This window comes from Bos taurus, chromosome X (genome assembly GCF_002263795.3).
Source record: "Bos taurus isolate L1 Dominette 01449 registration number 42190680 breed Hereford chromosome X, ARS-UCD2.0, whole genome shotgun sequence".
Taxonomy (NCBI): domain Eukaryota; kingdom Metazoa; phylum Chordata; class Mammalia; order Artiodactyla; family Bovidae; genus Bos; species Bos taurus.
In genome coordinates, this window is record NC_037357.1 from 84,367,683 (window position 1) to 84,387,461 (window position 19,779).

The 19,779-nt window shown below is 39.7% G+C and overlaps 1 protein-coding gene across 3 annotated transcripts in view; it reads left to right on the top strand.

Annotated features, from left to right (window-relative positions):
* EDA2R (ectodysplasin A2 receptor) overlaps positions 1-19,779 on the top strand; it is an 89,186-nt gene that overhangs the window by 3,655 nt on the left and 65,752 nt on the right. For 2 of the 3 annotated variants that reach the window (XM_015461660.3, XM_005228057.5), the window contains exon 2: positions 13,606-13,702. In XM_015461660.3, the coding sequence (XP_015317146.1) occupies positions 13,616-13,702 (87 nt within the window). In that variant the 5' untranslated portion in view covers positions 13,606-13,615. Of the gene's footprint in view, positions 1-1,663; positions 1,722-13,605; positions 13,703-19,779 lie in introns of all 3 variants that reach the window. The other variant, XM_015461659.3, reaches the window with a different exon arrangement.

Below are 19,779 nucleotides of genomic sequence, written 5' to 3' on the forward strand. Positions count from 1 at the left end.
GCCACCTATCTTTTCCTTAGGCAGCCTAAAAAATAAAAGTCAAGCAATATTTTGGCATCAATATCTCATCCTGTACAGACAGGCTTCACTCTATGGACTGATTCTCCCATTCATATTGTGAGGATAAGTAGCCCTGAGCTGTGCTTGCAAATGCTTATCAGTTTGTATGTCTGTTTCCTTAGGATATTTCTGGCCTGTGAGGAAGAGATAGTGCATATGATAGAATTTAGATTGCTTTGTGAGAAAAAGCACTGTTCTTATTGACATCCTCAGAGAGATAAAGCTATTCCAGATAGTCTGGTAAATTGGGCAGGGTGGAGAGAATATGGGGCAAGACCAAAGAACATTAATAAAAATCAGAAATGAGAGCACTTGAATGAGTTTTATCGAGTTCCTAACCCTGTAAAAAAATCATATTACAAATCCAGTTTTCAGCTGGGAGAACTCAGTCAAGAGTATATCCTCCTTGGGAAGTCACCTAGTACTACTGGTGGTGTGTGTGTGCACGCATGCATGTGCATGCTCAGTCAATTCAGTTGTGTCTGATTCTTTGCGACCCTATGAACTATAGCCTGCTAGGCTTCTCTGTCCATGGGGATTCTCCAGGTAAGAATACTGGAGTGGGTTGCCATGCCCTCCTCCAGGGGATCTTCCTGACTCAGGGATCAAACCTATGTCTCTTAAGTCTCCTGAATTGGCAGGTGGGGTTTTTTGTTTGTTTGTTTTATCACTAGAACCACCTGGGAAGCCTACTGCTGGTGATGTAGGTAGCTTTTAATGATACCAGAATTTCATGGTATCTTGTGTTGGTCAGTACATGAATGTGACTCACTTTGGCTAGGGACACTGGGGAACAAAAGCAGTGATTTGGGGTATTGGTTGTTTGTCTGACCTGTGGCCTCTCTTCAATGTCCTTTGCTCCCAAACTCTGGGTGGAATAGAAACAACACTCATAGCAACCCCTCATATGTGTAGCACAATTTGGAGTTTCCAGAGCACTTTCACATACATTATTTCATTTATCCCTTGAACATCATCCAGGGTAGTTTTTGTACCCTTGCTCATACTTGGGAAAACTATTTTAGCAATCATTGTTTTCCTAATATGCTGGGAAAGATTGAGGGCAAGAGGAGTAGGGGATGACAGAGGATGAGATGGTTGGATGGCATCACCGACTCAACAGACGTGAGTTTGGGTAAACTCCGGGAGTTGGTGATGGACAGGGAGGCCTGGCGTGCTGCTGTTCATGGGGTCACAAAGAGTCAGACATGACTGAGCGACTGAACTGAACTGAACTGGATATGTTTTCATAATCAGCCCAAAGATGGCTGGTCTTAATTATATCACCATATTCTTAGCTACACTTTTCTCTTCCCCACTCCCTTTAACAATTTTTTCAGCAGTTTCCAGACACTAACCACATATTTATATACATTTTAGCATGCCCCCCCCCTCAATTTACAGTCTTTTAAGTTATGTTTGTCTTTTTTAGATTTGTGCTTTTTTTTATTGTGTGTTTTCACATGTTTTGAAGGAGAAAGATTTTAACTCACATGGTTAACATTTGCTTTTGGATGAATTAGAATTGCCCCATTGGATATTAATTCTATCTGTACAGTGAGAATTGTTTTTAATAAAATTTTATTTTATTTTTCTACCCCAGCATCTTTATTCTTGCTGAGTCATTATCTGTTGCTCTGTACACTGGAATAAAAAACAAGGTAAATAGTTGTGACATCTTTAACTTTGCTAGCTCTCTTTATTCTCCTCTGTTGATATACTAATCAACAGTATTGGACCAAACATTGCTATCACTAACAGTTGAAATATTTCAACCACTTTGTAAATGAAAAGAGAAGCTTGATAAAAACTGTAACAACCACCTGTGGTCTCTGAATTATTTCTATTCCATGCACATATTGTGATATATTTGAATATTAAAAGACAATCTACTTTTGTCACATACCAACAAAATAATGCATTTCCAGTCCTGATGCTCCTTCACCTACCTGTACCAACAGCTGACACTATTGCTTATCTTTTACTTCTTAAAACTTTGTCCTGTACTATCCCATCCAGGTTCTATTCTTTCTTCCCTGGATTTCCCTTCTTGGTTGCTGCTGGCTATTCTTCTTCTTCCAGCTTCAAATATGGATGTCCATTAGTGTTTCATTCTTAACATTGTTCTTAGCTCATCAAGCCTCTGTTGTGATTTACTTAGGCCAATGCTGCTTAACCTTCCAAAAGTTTTTTTTTTTTTTTTTAACTCATCTAAGGTTTAAGTATGTTTTAAAAGTGAAAGTGTTAGTTGCTCAGTTGTGTCCAACTCTTTGTGACCCATGGACTGTTGTCTGCCAGGCTCCTCTGTCCGTGGAATTCTCCAGGTAAGAAGACTAGAGTGGATAGCCATTCCCTTCTCCAGGGAATCTTCCTGACCCAGGGATCAAACCTAGGTTTCCTGCATTTCAGGCAGACTCTTTACCATCTGAGCCAACAGGGAAGCCCTATGTTTTAAAGTACCCCAGATAATTCTGATGTGCATCCATGAACTGAGCTGGTATTTTTATGCATTTGACTTATTTCTAGCCCTAACCTATGTTCTACATATTTTAATTGCCTGTTGGGCACCACCACTGACATGTTCCTTTGTTTACTCCAACTTTCCAAACTTAAAACAATTTAATACTAAGTATGTTGTTGTTGTCATTGCTTTTAACTAAAAAGGAACTCCCCTTTTGCACTCTTTGTGGTCCCAAGATTAACCTGGCTTCCCAGGCAGAAACCTTTAGAATCTTCTCTGACTTGTGTCTTTCCCTCGATTCTCATGTCCATGTAATTGTAGAGTCCTATGGACTTTCCTTGTAAGATCTGTATCTCCCATCATCACTTCCTTTCTGCTCCTAGTGCTACCATGTTTGTCCTGGCACTTATCTCCTAGGGCTTGAGCAGAAAACCTATCTAGTCATTCTTTAAAGAACAGATGAATGTTCAGAAAATATTTCTGTCCCTATAAGATTACTGAGGAAATAGTAAATTTAAGTGACAGCCTGGGAGGACCTCCATTCCCTAATTTAGAGTTCAATACTGCCTTGGAAAGCATGTCATAATCATAAGTCTTAAATTACCTGTGAGTCCTGGCTTTGTTTAATGCTAGTTAAATAAATTTCAGTTCAGTTCAGGTGCTCAGTCATGTCTGACTCTTTGCAACCTCAAGGACTGCAGCAGGCCAAGCTTTCCTGTCCATCACCAACTCCCAGAGCTTGCTCAAACTCATGTCCATTGAGTCAGTGATGCCACCCAACCATCTCATCCTCTCTCATCCCCTTCTCCCCCTACCTTCAATCTTACCCAGCATCAGGGTCTTTTCCAATGAGTCACTTCTTCCCATCAGGTGGCCAAAGTATTGGAGTTTCAGATTCAGCATCAGTCCTTCCAATGAATATTCAGGATTGATTTCCTTTAGGATTAACTAGTTTGACCTCCTTGCAGTCTGAGAGACTCTCAAGAGTCTTCTCCAACACCACAGTTCAAAAGCATCTATTCTTCAGTGTTCAGCTTTCTTTATAGTCACATCCATCCATGACTACTGGAAAAACCATAGCTTTGACTAGACAGATTTGTTGGCAAAGTAATGTATCTGCTTTTTAATATGCTGTCTAGGTTGGCCATAACTTTTCTTCCAAGGAGCAAGCATCTTTTAATTTCATGGCTGCACTCACCATCTGCAGTGATTTTTGAGCCCCCCAAAATAAAGTCTGTCACTGTTTCCATTGTTTCCCAATCTACTTTCCATGAAGTGATGGGACTGAATGCCATGATCTTAGTTTTCTGAATGTTAAGTTCTAAACCAACTTTTTCACTCTCCTCTTTCACTTTCATCAAGAGGCTCTTTAGTTCTTCTTCACTTTCTGCCATAAGGGTGGTGTCATCTACATATCTGAGGTTATTTATATTTCTCCCAGCAATCTTGATTCCAGCTTGTACTTCATCCAGCACGGCATTTTACATCATATACTCTCATTATAAGGTAAATAAGTTAAATAATGCATATAAGTTAAATAAGCAGGGTGACAATATACAGCCTTGGCATACTCCTTTCCTGATTTGGAACCAGTCTGTTGTTCCATGTCCACTTCTAACTGTTGCTTCTTGAACTGCATACAGATTTCTCAGGAGGCAGGTAAGGTGGTCTGGTATTCCCATCTCTTTAGGAATTTTCAACAGTTTATGATCCACACAATCAAAGGCTTTGGTGTAGTCAATAAAGCAGAAGTAGATTTTTTTTTGCAACTCTCTTGCTTTTTCGATGATCCAACAATTTGATGGGTCAACAATTGCCAACGATTTGTTGGCAATTTTATCTCTGTTTCCCTTTGCCTTTTCTAAATCCAGCTTGAACATCTGGAAGTTCACAGTTCACATACCCTAGAAGCCTGACTTGGAGAATTTTAAGCATTACTTTGCTAGGGTGTGAGATGAGTACAATTGTGTGGTAGTTTGAACATTCTTTGGCATTTCCCTTCTTTGGGTTTGGAATGCAAACTGACCTTTTCCAGTCCTATGGCCACCGCTGAGTTTTCCAAATTTGCTGGCATACTGAGTGCAGAACTGTCACAGCATCATCTTTTAGGATTTGAAATAGCTCAACTGGAATTCCATCACTTCTACTAGCTTTGTTCATAGTGATGTTTCCTAAGGCCCACTTGACTTCACATTCCAGGATGTCTGGCTCTAGGTGAGTGATCACACCATCATGGGTATCTAGGTCATGAAGATCTTTTTTGTATGATTCTTCAGTGTATTTGAGGTATTTTTTTTTTCACTTTAAGCCTCTGTTTTAAAAATCCATTAATTGATGATAACAATCCATGGCTTATTCTCAGAGTTATTGGAAGAAACTATTGAGCTAACTGGTATGAAACCCTTTCCAATTGTAAAACCTTTCACTAGGCCAGAAGATTGTTACCATTTTTTTTTTAAATGTTTACCATTCACTCATTCAACAAATATTTATTTAGTCTCTACTGTATGCCAGGCATGTTCTAGGCATTGGGGATGAAGTACTAAACACAATGACCATGATCTCATGGTGCTTACATTTTAGTTGTGTTAGAAACAAGCAATAAAGAAGTAAATAAGTAAGATATAAAATGTGTCAGATGGTCATAAGTTCAATTGAGAAGAATGAAACAGGAGAAAGACATAGGGAATATGGTGTGAAGTTGAAGTTTTAAGAGGGTGGTTAGAAAAGCCTCCCTAAGAAGATATTATAAGATCAAAGAACTGAAGAAGGTGAGGAAAGTAGTGATGTACATATCTAGGGGAACACATGCCTGACTAAGGGAACAGTGAGTATCAAAGACCTTAAGGTGGGAGCATTTTCAGGTTAGTTTCAGGAAGAGCAAGGAGGTTGGCATGGTTTGAGTTAAGAGAATAATAGGAAGAAGAGTAGATTATGGGATCAAAGAGGTGATGGGGAGATAGGAAGATCACCTAAAGCCTCATTGGCCATTATGAGGACTTTAGTTTTATTGAGTAGGGAGAGCCATCAATGCATTTTGAGGTTGGAAGTGACATGATTTAACATGTTTTAAAGGATCATTCCACCTTCAGCCCATGTCACACTATTACTTATTCTTTCCAGAAAAATAAATGAGTAGGCCTCAAGTTACTCCCTCATCAAGTTCCCTCTAAATGTGACTGCATTTAGACTGCATTTTTCTGACTGCACCTAATATTCAGGAAAAATGTACAAGAGCCAAAAAGGGTCTTAAATGATTTTCAGGGAATTCCTTAACTACCCAGTGGTTAGGACTCTGAACTTCCACTGCTGGAGGCCTGGGTTTGATCCCTGGTTCTGGAACTCAGATCCCACAAGTTGAGTTGAGGAACCAAAACAGAAAAAAAACGATGACTTTCAAAGTTGGCTGTACATGAGAATTACCTCCTGAATTTTTAAAAATTCCAAATACATCAGAATCTCAGAAATGCAAACGAAATATATGTGTTTTTTGGAATTCCCAAGATGCACTAGGTGAGAACCACTAGTCAAAGATTTGACCAAATCCTCATGGTATGATTGGGGACCTTGAGTCCAGCAATGGGGAGGAATACACTTTTGATAGCACAGCTAGACCTGGGACCACTCACCATTCTGAGGAATGCAGAATTCACAAATATGTGGGCAGAAAGAAGATATGAAGTTTGATAGTTTGGAAGCAGATTATGGGCAAGAGAAAGCTGGGATAGAAGTGGCCCTGAGCCATGCCAAGAAAGAGAAGGCTGAGAGCCAGCACCAAGTGATAAAACATCTGGATTATAGGCCAAACATCTGGAAATAATGAAGGCATTGCACATATTAGAAGCTTGATTTTCAAAGAAATTACTATTCTCAAGCCCGCACTGAGCACCTACTTTGATTTTTGCCAGTCCCCTGCATGTGGGTGACTGGGTAGGCTCACAAGGAGAGGAATGGGCAGGGCATGGACCACCTGCTGTCTTCCTCATCCTCTTTAATCTCACATCTCCTGCACTGCCCAGGCAAGGCAAATATCTTCCATTAAGTCCTGAGTTCTTAATTTAGACCTGTCATCCTGTTTTGCCCACCCGTCCTAGATAGAGAAAGCACGTTTCATCCCACAGGCATGTGCAAGTTGAGAAGAACAGCAGTCACAAGCTGTGGCCAAAGGCAGCTGCACTGGCAGTAGTTTAAGTACCTAATATCAGCAGAAACTTGGCAATGTCAATTTTTCAGGGCACCATGAGCTCATGTGGGAATTACTATTAATGTCATTCTCATTGCTTATCCTTTTCCCTGTCAACTTGCATTCTTATTTTTCTAGATTATTTTTTTCAAAGGGGACAGGATCAGGACAAGAGGATAGACAGGGTGAACAGTCACATGACAAAGACAGACAAAATAAGGATATACTCTAGTCATCTTGCCACTTGTCAGCCCCTCTGGTTAAACCCAATCAATAACCCAAACAGCACTTAATAGATAACTTTGCATTAAAAATCATTTGGAGGCATATATAAGAATATTCATAATACCTTTTTAAATTTTAATTTGGGGAATAACAAGCATTGTCTAATAGAATGATATAGGGTAGTTCAAGGTATTAAAGGAAACGCTGAAGAACTAGGATTTTTATGAACTATAATTCTCAGGTCATAAATTTCACTTTTGTAAAGTGTACAGTTCACTGTTTTTTTTTTTTTTTTTTAACATATTCACCAAATCACACACCATCACTACTATCTAGTTCCAGACAGTACCCATTGAGTAGTTATTTCACATTCTCTCCTTCCCTCAGCCCCTGGCAACTACTAGCCTACTTTCTGCCTCTGTGAATTGTCTATTCTGGATATTTCATATAAATGGAATCATGTATTTGTCCTTTTGTGTGGCTTCTTTCACTTAGCATTATACAAGGTCCATCCATGTTGTAGTCCTTACTGAGTATTTCACTCCTTTTTCTAGCTAAATAATATTTAATTGTATTGCCAGTACTCTTGCCTGAAAAATCCCATGGACGGAGGAGCCTGGTAGGCTGCAGTCCTTGGGGCCGCTAAGAGTCGAGCACGACTGAGCGACTTCACTTTCACTTTTCACTTTCATGCATTGGAGAAGGAAATGGCAACCCACTCCAGTATTCTTGCCTGGAGAATCCCAGGGACAGAGGAGCCTAATGGGCTGCCGTCTATGGGGTCACACAGAGTCGGACATGACTGAAGTGACTTAGCAGCAGACTACACTTTGTTTATCCACTTATCAGTTGATTTATATTTGAGTTGTTTCTACGATTTGGGCTATTATGAATAGTGGTGCTAAGAATATTCATGTCCAGATTTTTGTGTGAATATGTATTTTCATTTATTTTGGTTATATAACAAAAGATAGGAATTGCTGGATCACATGGTAACTTTATGTTTAATATTTTCAGGAACTGCAAAACCATTTTTCAAAGAGAGTACACCAGCTTACATTTACCAGCAGTATATGAAGTTGCAATTTACCACATCCTTCCCAACATTTAATCATCCCCCTTTTTTTTATTATGGCCACTTTAGTGGGTATGAAATAGTATTCATGGTGATTTTGATCAACATTCCTCTAATTGCTAATGATGTTAAAGCATCTCTTTTTTTTTTTGTCCTTATTGGCCATTTTAATATGTTTTTTGAGCAACGTATATTCAAATATTTAATTAGATTATTTGTCCTTTTATTGTTGAGTCATAAGATTTCCATATTGTATGTGCTAAGTGTGTGCTAAGTCACTTCAGTCATGTCCGACTCTGTGCAACTCTATAGACTGTAGTCTGCCAGGGTCCTCTGTCCATGAGATTCTCCAGGTAAGAATAGTGAAGTGTGTTGCCATGCCCTCCTGCAGGGGATCTTCCCAACCCAGAGACTGAACCAGTATCTCCTATGTCTCCCGCATTGACAGGCAGTTTCTTTACCACTACTTCCCTGGTAGCTCAGAGGGTAAATCATCTGCCTTCAATGCAGGAGACCTGGGCTTGATCCCTGGGTCGGGAAGATCCCCTGGAGAAGGGAATGGCAACCCACTCCAGTATTTTTGCCTGGAGAATCCCATGGCTGGAGGAGCCTGGTAGGCTACAGTCCACAGGGTCACAAAGAGTTGGACACGACTGAGCAACTTCCCTTTCCCTTTCTTTACCACTAGTGCCACCTGGGAAGCCCATTATATATATATATATATATATATATATATATATATATATATATATATATGTGTGTGTGTGTGTGTGTGTGTGTGTATTACAATATATATATTATATAATATATATATTTTATTACAATATATACATTATACATGTGTATTTTATATATATATATGTGTATATACACACATACATTGATATATAGTTTGTGTGTTCATGCTTAGTTACTCAGTTGTGTCCGACTCTTTGGGACCCCGTGGATTGTAGCCTGCAAAATCTGTCCATGGAATTCTTTAGGCAAGAATACTAAAGTGGGTTGCCATTCCCTTCTCCAAGGGATCTTCCCAACCCAGAGATCGAACCTGGGTGTCCTGCATTGCAGGTGGATACTTTGCTGTCTGAGCCACCAGGGAAGCCCTTCATATAGCTTGTCAGTTCTCTATAACTTACAGTTTTTTTTTTTTTTTCCTGTTATGTGGGTTGTCTTTTTATTTTTTTTAAATTTTATTTTATTTTTAAACTTTATGTAATTGTATTAGTTTTGCCAAATATCAAAATGAATCTGCCACAGGTATACATGTGTTCCCCATCCTGAACCCTCCTCCCTCCTCCCTCCCCATACCATCCCTCTGGGTCGTCCCAGTGCACTAGCCCCAAGCATCCAGTATCGTGCATCAAACCTGGACTGGCATCTCGTTTCATACATGATATTTTACATGTTTCAATGCCATTCTCCCAAATCTTCCCACCCTCTCCCTCTTTTTCTTGATAGTGTCCTTGAAGCACAAAAGTTTTAAATTTTGGTTAAGTAAAATTTATGTATTTTTTTCCTGTTTTGTTGTGTTCCTTTTGGTGCTATGATCTAAGAAATCATTGCCTAATCAAAGATCATGGTTTATACCTATATTTTCCTATAAGAAAAAAATTTAATTATAAACATTTTTGTTTCCTTATAAAAACTCCTTTAAGAGTTTTATAGTTTTATATCTTTCATTTAGAGGTTTGGTCCATTTTAAGTTAATTTTATATATGGTATGAGATAAGAGTCCAATTTGATTCTTTTTCATGTGACTATGCAGTTGTCACAATATGTTTTTTTGAAAAGCTTATTGCTTTCCCATTGAATTGTCTTGGCACTCTCTTTGAAAATCATTTGACCATAGTGTAACAACTTTATTCTAAATGGCCGCAAATTAGAAACAGCCCCAAAAGGGAACCCTCTTACACTGTTGTTGGGAATGCAAACTAGTACAGCCACTATGGAGAACAGTGTGGAGATTCCTTAAAAAACTGGAAATAGAACTGCCTTATGACTCAGCAATCCCACTGCTGGGCATACACACTGAGGAAACCAGAATTGAAAGAGACACGTGTACCCCAATGTTCATTGCAGCACTGTTTATGATAGCTAGGACATGGAAGCAACCTAGATGTCCATCAGCAGATGAATGGATAAGAAAGCTGTGGTACATATGCACAATGGAATATTACTCAGCCATTAAAAAGAATACATTTGAATCAGTTCTAATGAGGTGGATGAAACTGGAGCCTATTATACAGAGTGAAGTAAGCCAGAAAGGAAAACACCAATACAGTATACTAATGCATATATATGGAATTTAGAAAGATGGTAATGATAACCCTATATGCGAGACAGCAAAAGAGACACAGATGTATAGAACAGTCTTTTGGACTCTGTGGGAGAGGGAGAGGGTGGGATGATTTGGGAGAATGGCTTTGAAACATGTATAATATCATATAAGAAATGAATCACCAGTCTAGGTTTGATGCAGGATACAGGATGCTTGGGGTTGGTGCACTGGAATGACCCAGAGAGATGGTATGGGGAGGGACGTGGGAGGGGGGTTCAGGATGGGGAACATGTGTACACCCGTGGTGGATTCATGTTGATATATGGCAAAACCAATACAATATTGTAAAGTAATTAGCCTCCAATTAAAATAAATAAATTTAAATTAAAAATAAAATTAAAAAAAAGAAAGAAACAGCCCAATGCCCATCAACCAAAAGAAAAAAAAAAAAAACACACATAAAATAAATTATGGCATATCCAAACAGTGGAATACTATACAGCAATGGTAAGGAATAAATGTTGCTATACACAATGTCATGGGTAAATCTCACAGATGTTGTACTGAGCAAAGAAAGCCAGAAACAAAAGAAGGCTCTCATATGAATCAAATTTACATGACATTCAAGGACAGGTTAAACTAATAATGGTGATAGAAGTCAGAATAGAAATTACTTCAGAGAAGGAAATGGCATTGACTGGGAAGGGGTATGAGAGAGTCTGCTGAGGTAATGAAAAGGTTTTTTATCTTTATCTGGAAGCATTTGTATGAGTATATTCCCTGGTGGCTCAATGGTAAAGAATCTGCCTGCAATGCAGGAGACACAGGAACTGTGGGTTATATTCCTGGTTCGTGACGATCCCCTGAAGGAGGACATGGCAACCCACTCCAGTATTATTGTCTGGAGAATGCCAGAGACAGAGGAGCCTTGTGTGCAATAGTCCATGGGGTTGCAAAGAGTCAGTGATGACTGAAGTGACTTAGCACACATCCATACATATGTCAAAATTTTATAGATCCATCTATGTTGCTGACTTATACAGCAGTTTGGAGGATTCAGATGTATCTTCTGGGATACTTTGGAAGAGTGTCTAGCTGCAGTTATAGGGCACCTCAGAGTAGCTCTGATTTTCTCAAAACTTAGTTATTCTCTTTCACCTTCTCTTAAAATAAAAAGGCAGTACATGTACTACAGGACACTGCTGACCACAGGGAAGAACTTGACATAAGGCCTGAGTTTGTCCCTTGGTAATAATTTAACCATTATTAGACAATTTTACTCATAGCCATGACCTCTTCATAACAGATCAGAGTCATTGTGGCTTCTCTTTAAAAAAGGTAATTTGTTAAACTTATTGTGAAAGACAGTTTAATTTGCTTGCTTGGGATAAACAGTTTGACAAAGTAGAAGGAAAAAAAAAAAAGCCCTATGTTTGTTCCCTGGAGCCTGATATGGGGATTTGGCCATACACCTAACTTGCCTACTCACAGGTCTCAAAGCCAAGGTTAGAGGGACATATTAAGATTCATGCCACATGACATTTATTAGATGGAAGGGGCTCTGGATACCAAATATAATAAAGTGTCTCAGATACCCAAAGGGCAGAAACAGATGCTATGGAGATTTCAGATGCCTATATTGGGAGCTTATCATAAGGGCATGACTGCTCTTTGGCTCCTGCCAATGATTTTCTGTTTTTGTGGGCAAGAATAGGATACAGGGGAGTTGCCCAGACCAGTATTCTGGCCCTGTGCCCATGACACTTAATTATCTTGTCATGAGAGCTGTGAGACCACTGATAGTTCTTGTTCCTAATGACATGATGCGGGGTAGGGAGGGGAGTGTGCCTACTGAGGCTGACACTATGGGTCAATAATAAAAACAACAGACGGGGGCATCTTAAGCTTATGTAAAAAATAGATTTTGTAGTCTACTTTGTTCTGAATTAAGAAATGGGAAAGAATGGCCCAGTTGATCGTGGGAAAAGGTACATTCAAGCAAGAATCCCAGACAGGAAAACTTACTCCATTGCTACTGGGGACTTTTAAAGGGAGGAATGATGGTATCTAGCACAAGTTATACATACACACTCTCCTCTCTTCTGACTGGAAGTACACATTTAGGATTTTATATACTTTGAGAAACCACCTTAAGTTCACCGTGGTATGAGGTTAAGGAGTGAACAAAAGAACCTCACCCCACCTTTCTCTTTGAGCAATGCAAGCCCCATGTATCAGTTACTTACAGTAAAATTCATCTTTGTAGAAAATTACCTCTCTATATACTCAACTCTATCTTATTTTGTATAACTTCTCAAATCCTTCAGAATGCTTTGATGGACCTTAGTTCATTTAATCATTCCAAGGACTATATAAGGTAGGTAAGGAACGTACCGACCCCTTTCTTCAGATTAAGTAACTGAAGCCAGAAAAAATAAAGTGACTCATACAGAATCATAGATTGAAAGAAGAGCCAAGTAAGTTGACCAACCATCCCAGTTTACCTGAGACTGTCCTAGTTTCAACCCTGAAAGTCCCATATCCTGAGGAAGCTTATTAGTCCTCAACAAACCTGTATCCAGGATAGAACCGATATCTCCCAACTCTTTGACCAATGCTAGTGCCAGTGCCCTATACCATTTGTATTTTGAAACCTGTGAGTAGTGTTTCCTTTTCTCTGCACTTTGATGTACCAGGACATTTCTTCAAGCTGGATCATTCTCCCCTCCCACGCTTCCAAGGACAGAAGCAATGACAGCTAGTTGTCTTCAAAGGTACTTGAGACAGTTTTGGCAAAAGAGAACCATGCTTCAGCTTTCTCATCCACAAAGGGATAATAATCTCTATTGCTTGCAACATGAATGTTATGTGGATCAAATATAATGAGTATGAAAGTGCTTTCAAAACTGTTGATAGCTGGTAACATGTGAGAGATTGTGGCTATACTCTAGTTTCTAGGCAGATACCAGCTCCTTGTCTTATCATTTTCTTTCCAGTTCAGCAAGTGTTACAACCACTAACTGTATGAACATTGGTGAATTCCTTGGCCTTTATGTCTCATTTTTCACATATTCAAAATTAGGTTAATAATAATTTATGATATGGTTGTTTTAAAGCTTGAATTATTACATTTAAACCATTTAAGACTTCTTGGCACATGGTTAGTGCTATCTAGGCATTAGCTGTTTTGATTTGGCTTCCTCAAACCTTCTAACCCAGGTCCAGAGAATAGACTAAGAGGTCCATAAACCAACTAAGATGGAAGCCACTACTTGCCTTGAGATCCTTTCCATTTGTTCCATAATTGTATTCTGTGCCCATAGCCTTCCCACCATGGATTGCCAAGAAAATGAGTACTGGGACCAATGGGGACGGTGTGTCACTTGCCAACTGTGTGGACCTGGACAAGAGCTCTCCAAGGTAAGTACCCCTGGTCAGGATACTTATTTCTGTTACATCCTAGAAAAGCAGAACTGGCAACCAAGAAAGTCCAAGATTAGGAGAGTCAACCCAATCTGTGGCTAATAGGGTTAGCAAATAAAACATATGAAATCCAAAGATTATGACAATAGCATTCACAGTTCCATTAAGAATTCAACCTGGCAGCATCAGAGGCAGGTGAGGATTCCATGAGATAATGGAGTATCTCAAGAGGAGATATATAATACAAAGGCTTAAGAAGGCTGTTAAGTATTATAGACATATGTCAACTAAAGCAAGACCCACTCATTTGGGGTTCAGGAGCCAGCTATCAAGTCTTGGGAATGGAAAAGAGAGAACTGAGTAGGCTGAAATGTGGCCTCTGTATAGAGGAACTGGGCCACTGAGGAAACTGCAAGAGAGGATTCACTGATGGGGAACTAGGAAGGGTCTAGAATCCCAGTTGGTAACAAAACAACCCACAAGGCAGGAATTATATACTCAACCCTGATTTGCAGAGCTGCATTATTGTTTCTGCTTCAGGTCCCCATTGATCCCAGAAACTGAGAGTGGTATTAAATTGAGACTGAAGTTGAGGACACAAAGGTTGGGAGCAGACAGCCAGCAGATTTTTTTCACACTCACATATTTTCTGCAGTTGTCTATTAATTCAGCAATCACTTACTGGTTTTGTTCATTGTTATTCAGTCACTAGGTCATGTCCTACTCTTTGCGACCCCATGGACTACAGCACACCAGGCTTCCCTATCCCTATCCTTCACTATCTCCTGAGTTTGCTCAAACTTATATCCATTGAGTCAATGATGCCATCCAAACATCTCATCCTCTGTCACCCCATTCTCCTCCTACCCTCAATCTTTCCCAGCATCAGGGTCTTTTGCAATGATTCAGCTCTTTGCATCAGGTGGCCAAAGTATTGGAGCTTCAGCATCAGTCCTTTCAGTGAATATTCAGGGTTAATTTCCTTAAAGGTTGACTGCTTTGATCTCCTTGCTGTCCAAGGGACTCTCATGAGTCTTTGCCAACACCACAGTGCAGAAGCATCAAGTCTTCGGTGCTCAGGCTTCTTTATGGTCCAACGCTCACATCCATACATGACTACTGGAAAACCATAGATTTGACTATATGAACCTAGTCAGCAAAGTGGTGTCTCTGCTTTTTAATATGCTGGCTAGGTTTGTCATAGCTTTTCTTCCAAGGAGCAAACGTCTTTTAATTTCTGCAGTCACTGTCCACAGTAATTTTGGAACCCAAGAAAATAAAATATGTCACTGTTTTCATTGTTTCCACATCTATTTGACATGAAGCAATGGGACTGGAGTGAAGAGGAACTAAAAAGCCGCTTGATGAAAGTGAAAGAGGAGAGTGAAAAAGGTGGCTTAAAGCTCAACATTCAGAAAACTAAGATCATGGCATCTGGTCCCATCACTTCATGGGAAATGGATAGGGAAACAGTGGAAACAGTGTCAGATTTTATTTTTCTGGGCTCCAAAATCACTGCAGATGGTGACTGCAGCCATGAAATTAAAAGACGCTTACTGTTTATAATAGCCAAGACATGGAAGCAACCTAGATGTCCATCAGCAGATGAATGGATAAGAAAGCTGTGGTACATATACACAATGGAGTATTACTCAGCCATTAAAAAGAATACATTTGAATCAGTTCTAATGAGGTGGATGAAACTGGAGCCTATTATACAGAGTGAAGTAAGCCAGAAGGAAAAACATAAATACAGTATACTAACGCATATATATGGAATTTAGAAAGATGGTAACAATAACCCGGTGTACGAGACAGCAAAAGAGACACTGATGTATAGAACAGTCTTATGGACTCTGTGGGAGAGGGAGAGGGTGGGAAGATTTGGGAGAATGGCAATGAAACATGTAAAATATCATGTAGGAAACGAGTTGCCAGTCCAGGTTCGATGCACGATGCTGGATGCTTGGGGCTGGTGCACTGGGACGGCCCAGAGGGATGGTATGGGGAGGGAGGAGGGAGGAGGGTTCGGGATGGGGAACACATGTATACCTGTGGTGGATTCATTTTGATATTTGGCAAAACTAATACAATTATGTAAAGTTTAAAAATAAAATAAAATTGGAAGAATAAAAAAAAAAAAAAGACGCTTACTCCTTGGAAGGAAAGTTATTACCAACCTAGATAGCATATTGAAAAGCAGAGACATTACTTTGCCAACAAAGGTCTATCTAGTCAGGGCTATGGTTTTTCTGGTAGTCATATATGGATGTGAGAGTTGAACTGTGAAGAAATCTGAGCGCTGAAGAATTGATGCTTGTGAACTGTCGTGTTGGAGAAGACTCTTGACAGTCCCTTGGACTGCAAGGAGATCCAACCAGTCCATTCTAAAGGAGATCAGCCCTGGGATTTCTTTGGAAGGAATGATGCTAAAGCTGAAACTCCAGTACTTTGGCCACCTGATGCGAAGAGTTGACTCATTGGAAAAGACTATGATACTGGGAGGGATTGGGAGCAGGAGGAAGAGGGGACAGTGGAGGATGAGATGGCTGGATGGCATCACAGACTCTATGGACATGAGTTTGGGTGAACTCGGAGTTGGTGATGGACAGGGAGGCCTGGCATGCTGCAATTCATGGGGTCGCAAAGAGTCGGACACGACTGAGCAACTGAACTGAACTGAACTGAATGGGACCAGATCGCATAATCTTAGTTTTTTGAATGCCGAGTTTTAAGCCAGTGTTTTCACTGTCCTCTTTCACCTTCATCAAGAGGCTATTTAGTTCCTCTCTGCTTTCTGCCATTAAGGTTGTGTCATCTGCATATCTGAGGGTATTGGTATTTCTCTTGGTAATCTTGATTCTAGCTTAAGCTTCATCCAGCCCAACATTTCATATGATGTACTCTGTATATCTGTACACATGATGTACTTTGGTCACCTAATGGGAAGGACTAACTCATTGGCAAAGACTGTGATGCTGGGAAAGATTGAAGGCAGAAGGAGAAGGGGACAACAGAGGATGAGATGGTTGGATGGCATCACTGACTCAATGGACATGAGTTTGAGCAAGCTCTGGAAGTTGGTGATGGACAGGGAACCCTGGCATGCTGCAGTCCATGAGGTTTCAAAGAGTTGGACATGACAGGGTGACTGAACTGACCTGACTGTATATAAGTTAAATAAGCTGGGTGACAATATACAGCCTTGATGTAGTCCTTTCCCTATTTGGAACCAGTTCATTGTTCCATGTCCGGTTCTAGCTGTTGCTTTTTGGTCTGCATACAGGTTTATCAGGAAGCAGGTAAGGTGGTGTGGTACTCTCATATCTTTAAGAATTTTCCACAGTTTGTTGTGATCCACACAGTCAAAGGCTTTAGTATAGTCAATGAAGCAGAAGTAGATGTTTTTCTAGATTCCCTTTCTCTTTCTATGATCCAACAGATGTTGGCAATTTGGTCTCTGGTTCCTTTACCTTTTCTAAATCCATCTTGTACATTTGGAAGTTCTCAGTTGATGTACTGTTGGGGCCTAGCTTGAATTATTTTGAGCATTACCATGCTAGCATGTGAAATGAGTGCAATTGTGTGGTAGTTTGAACATTCTTTCACATTGCCCTTCTTTGTGATTGGAATGAAAACTGACCTTTTCCAGTCCAGTGGCCAGTGCTGGGTTTTCCCAAGTTGCTGGCATATTAAGTGCAGTACTTTAACAGCATCATCTTTCAGGATTTGAAATAGCTCCACTGGAATTCCATCACCTCCACTAGATTTGTTTCTACTAATGCTTCCTAAGGCCTACTTGACTTCACACTCTAGGATCTCTGGCTGTAGGTGAGTGGTCACACCATTGAGGTTATCCAGGTCATTAAGACCTTTTTTGTATAGTTCATCTGTGTTTTCTTGCCACCTCTTCTTAATCTCTTCTGCTGCTCTTAGGTCCATACCATTTCTGTCCTTTATTGTGTCCATCTTTGGAGAAGGGAATGGCAACCCACTCCAATATTCTTGCCTGAAGAATCTCATGGACAGAAGAACCTGGTAGGCTACAGTCCATGGGGTCGCAAAGAGTCAGACATGACTGAGTGACTAACATTTGCATTAAATATTCCCTTGGTATCTCTAATTTTCTTGAAGAGATCTCTAGTCTTTCCAGTTCTATTGTTTTCTCTATTTCTTTGCGTTGTTCACTTAAGAAGTCTTTCTTATCTCTCCTTGCCATTCTCTGAAACTCTGCATTCAGTTTGGTATATTTTTCTCTTTCTTCTTTGCTTTGTGCTTCTCTTCTTTGCACAGTGTTTGTAAGGCCTCCTCAGACAACCATTTTGCCTGTTTTCATTTCTTTTTTGGGAGATAGTTTAAACACCTACAAACTGGCAGGCATGGTTTTAGGCACTGTGGATGTGGCAAAACAAAATTTTTTGCCTTCACCAACCTTACCTTTTTTTCTAAATTTATTTATTTTTTATTGAAGGATAATTGCTTTACAGAATTTTGCTGTTTTCTGTCAAACCTCCACATGAATCAATCATAAGTAAATTAGTGAAACAGTGAAAAAGATACATACATAGATATGGAAGTATGACAAGAATTAAATTACAGTGATCTTATACAGAATGACTGGTTAGCTCCTATCATGTAGTACAGGAATGCCTTTTTAAGGAGGTGCCTTCTGGGAAGAGGATAGAACTACTACAGAGTTCCAAGGTGAGAGTGAACTAGGAATGTTCAAAGAAGAGGAAGAATGTAAGTACAGCTGATGATTGTTGGGTGAGAGACAGAGTAGTACATAATGAAGTCTCAGAGAGAGATATTGCCAAATCATGGGGACTCTTCAAGTTTATGTTGAGAAATTTTTTTTTAAGTGCACCAGGAATCCTTCAGAGAGTTTTAGGTTTGAGCTTCCCTGGTAGCTTATATGGTATATAATCTGCCTGCAATGCAGGAGGCCCCGGTTTGATCCTTGGATCAGGAAGATCCTATGGAAAAAGGAATGGCAACCCATTCTAGTAATCTTGCCTGGAGAATTTCGTAGACAAGGAGCCTGGCAGACTACAGTCCAAGAGTCACAAAGAGTAGGACACAACTGAGCAACTATCACTTCACTTCACAGGTTGGAGAGTGACATGATCCCCTGACTGAAACAAAATGTAGTAATTATTTAGCCTGCCTCTTTTCTACCTATTTTGCAAATAGAGACTAAGGTCCAGGGATATCAAGAAACAAGCACTAATTCTAATTTTAACTCCTCTACACATAACATTCTATACCACAGTGGGGTACCCACATGATTTATAAGGGATCTCAAGACCAAGGAATGATCACCAAGAGTTCAGTCATGCTGGACATTAGGATGGACCCAATGGAATAAGCTGCTTGGCTTGATAAAATCTATTTTAAATATCACCTTGATCTTCATGATCAGAAGTCTCAGCACTTTTATAAGAACAAGGTATTAGATAAGTCACCCATATTTACAAACCCAAACTTCTCCAAGGGGAAAAAACAGGTCTTTCTGTCAAACTGTTATTTGTTACCAAACTCTCAAAATTAGCCCATGATGAAGTGTCTAATCATCTCTTTGGTTGTAATTTGTTTTAGCACTACTATAAAGCTCAGAAAAAAATGAATTAACTGCAATACTGTGTTCTTCCAACAACTTTACATATAAATAGCTTGTGCTTGTATAGCAGTCTGTGCTTTATAAAGAGCTTTCATGTGCATTATCTCATTTGGCTGTCTTTCCCACCAAGAAGGTATTATAAACCCCATTTTAGATGATGAAACTAAGACTCAAAGAGGATATGTGTCTTGCTTAAAGTCACAGTGGTTCAGTAAAAATAAACATGAGACAGATGCACATGGATTTGAGTCCCAGCTTTGCTGTGGGCAAATCAATCTTTTATTCAGTTAGGATGTACTAAGTTAAAAATAACATAAAACTTAAAACTGATTTGAACCATAAACACGTTTACTTATGTAATAAAATCTGGAAGCAAGAAACCTTGGTGTTGGTTGGGCAGAATGTTGTCAACATCCTGGGCACCTTGCTATTTTTTCCTCATGCTTGTGGTCTT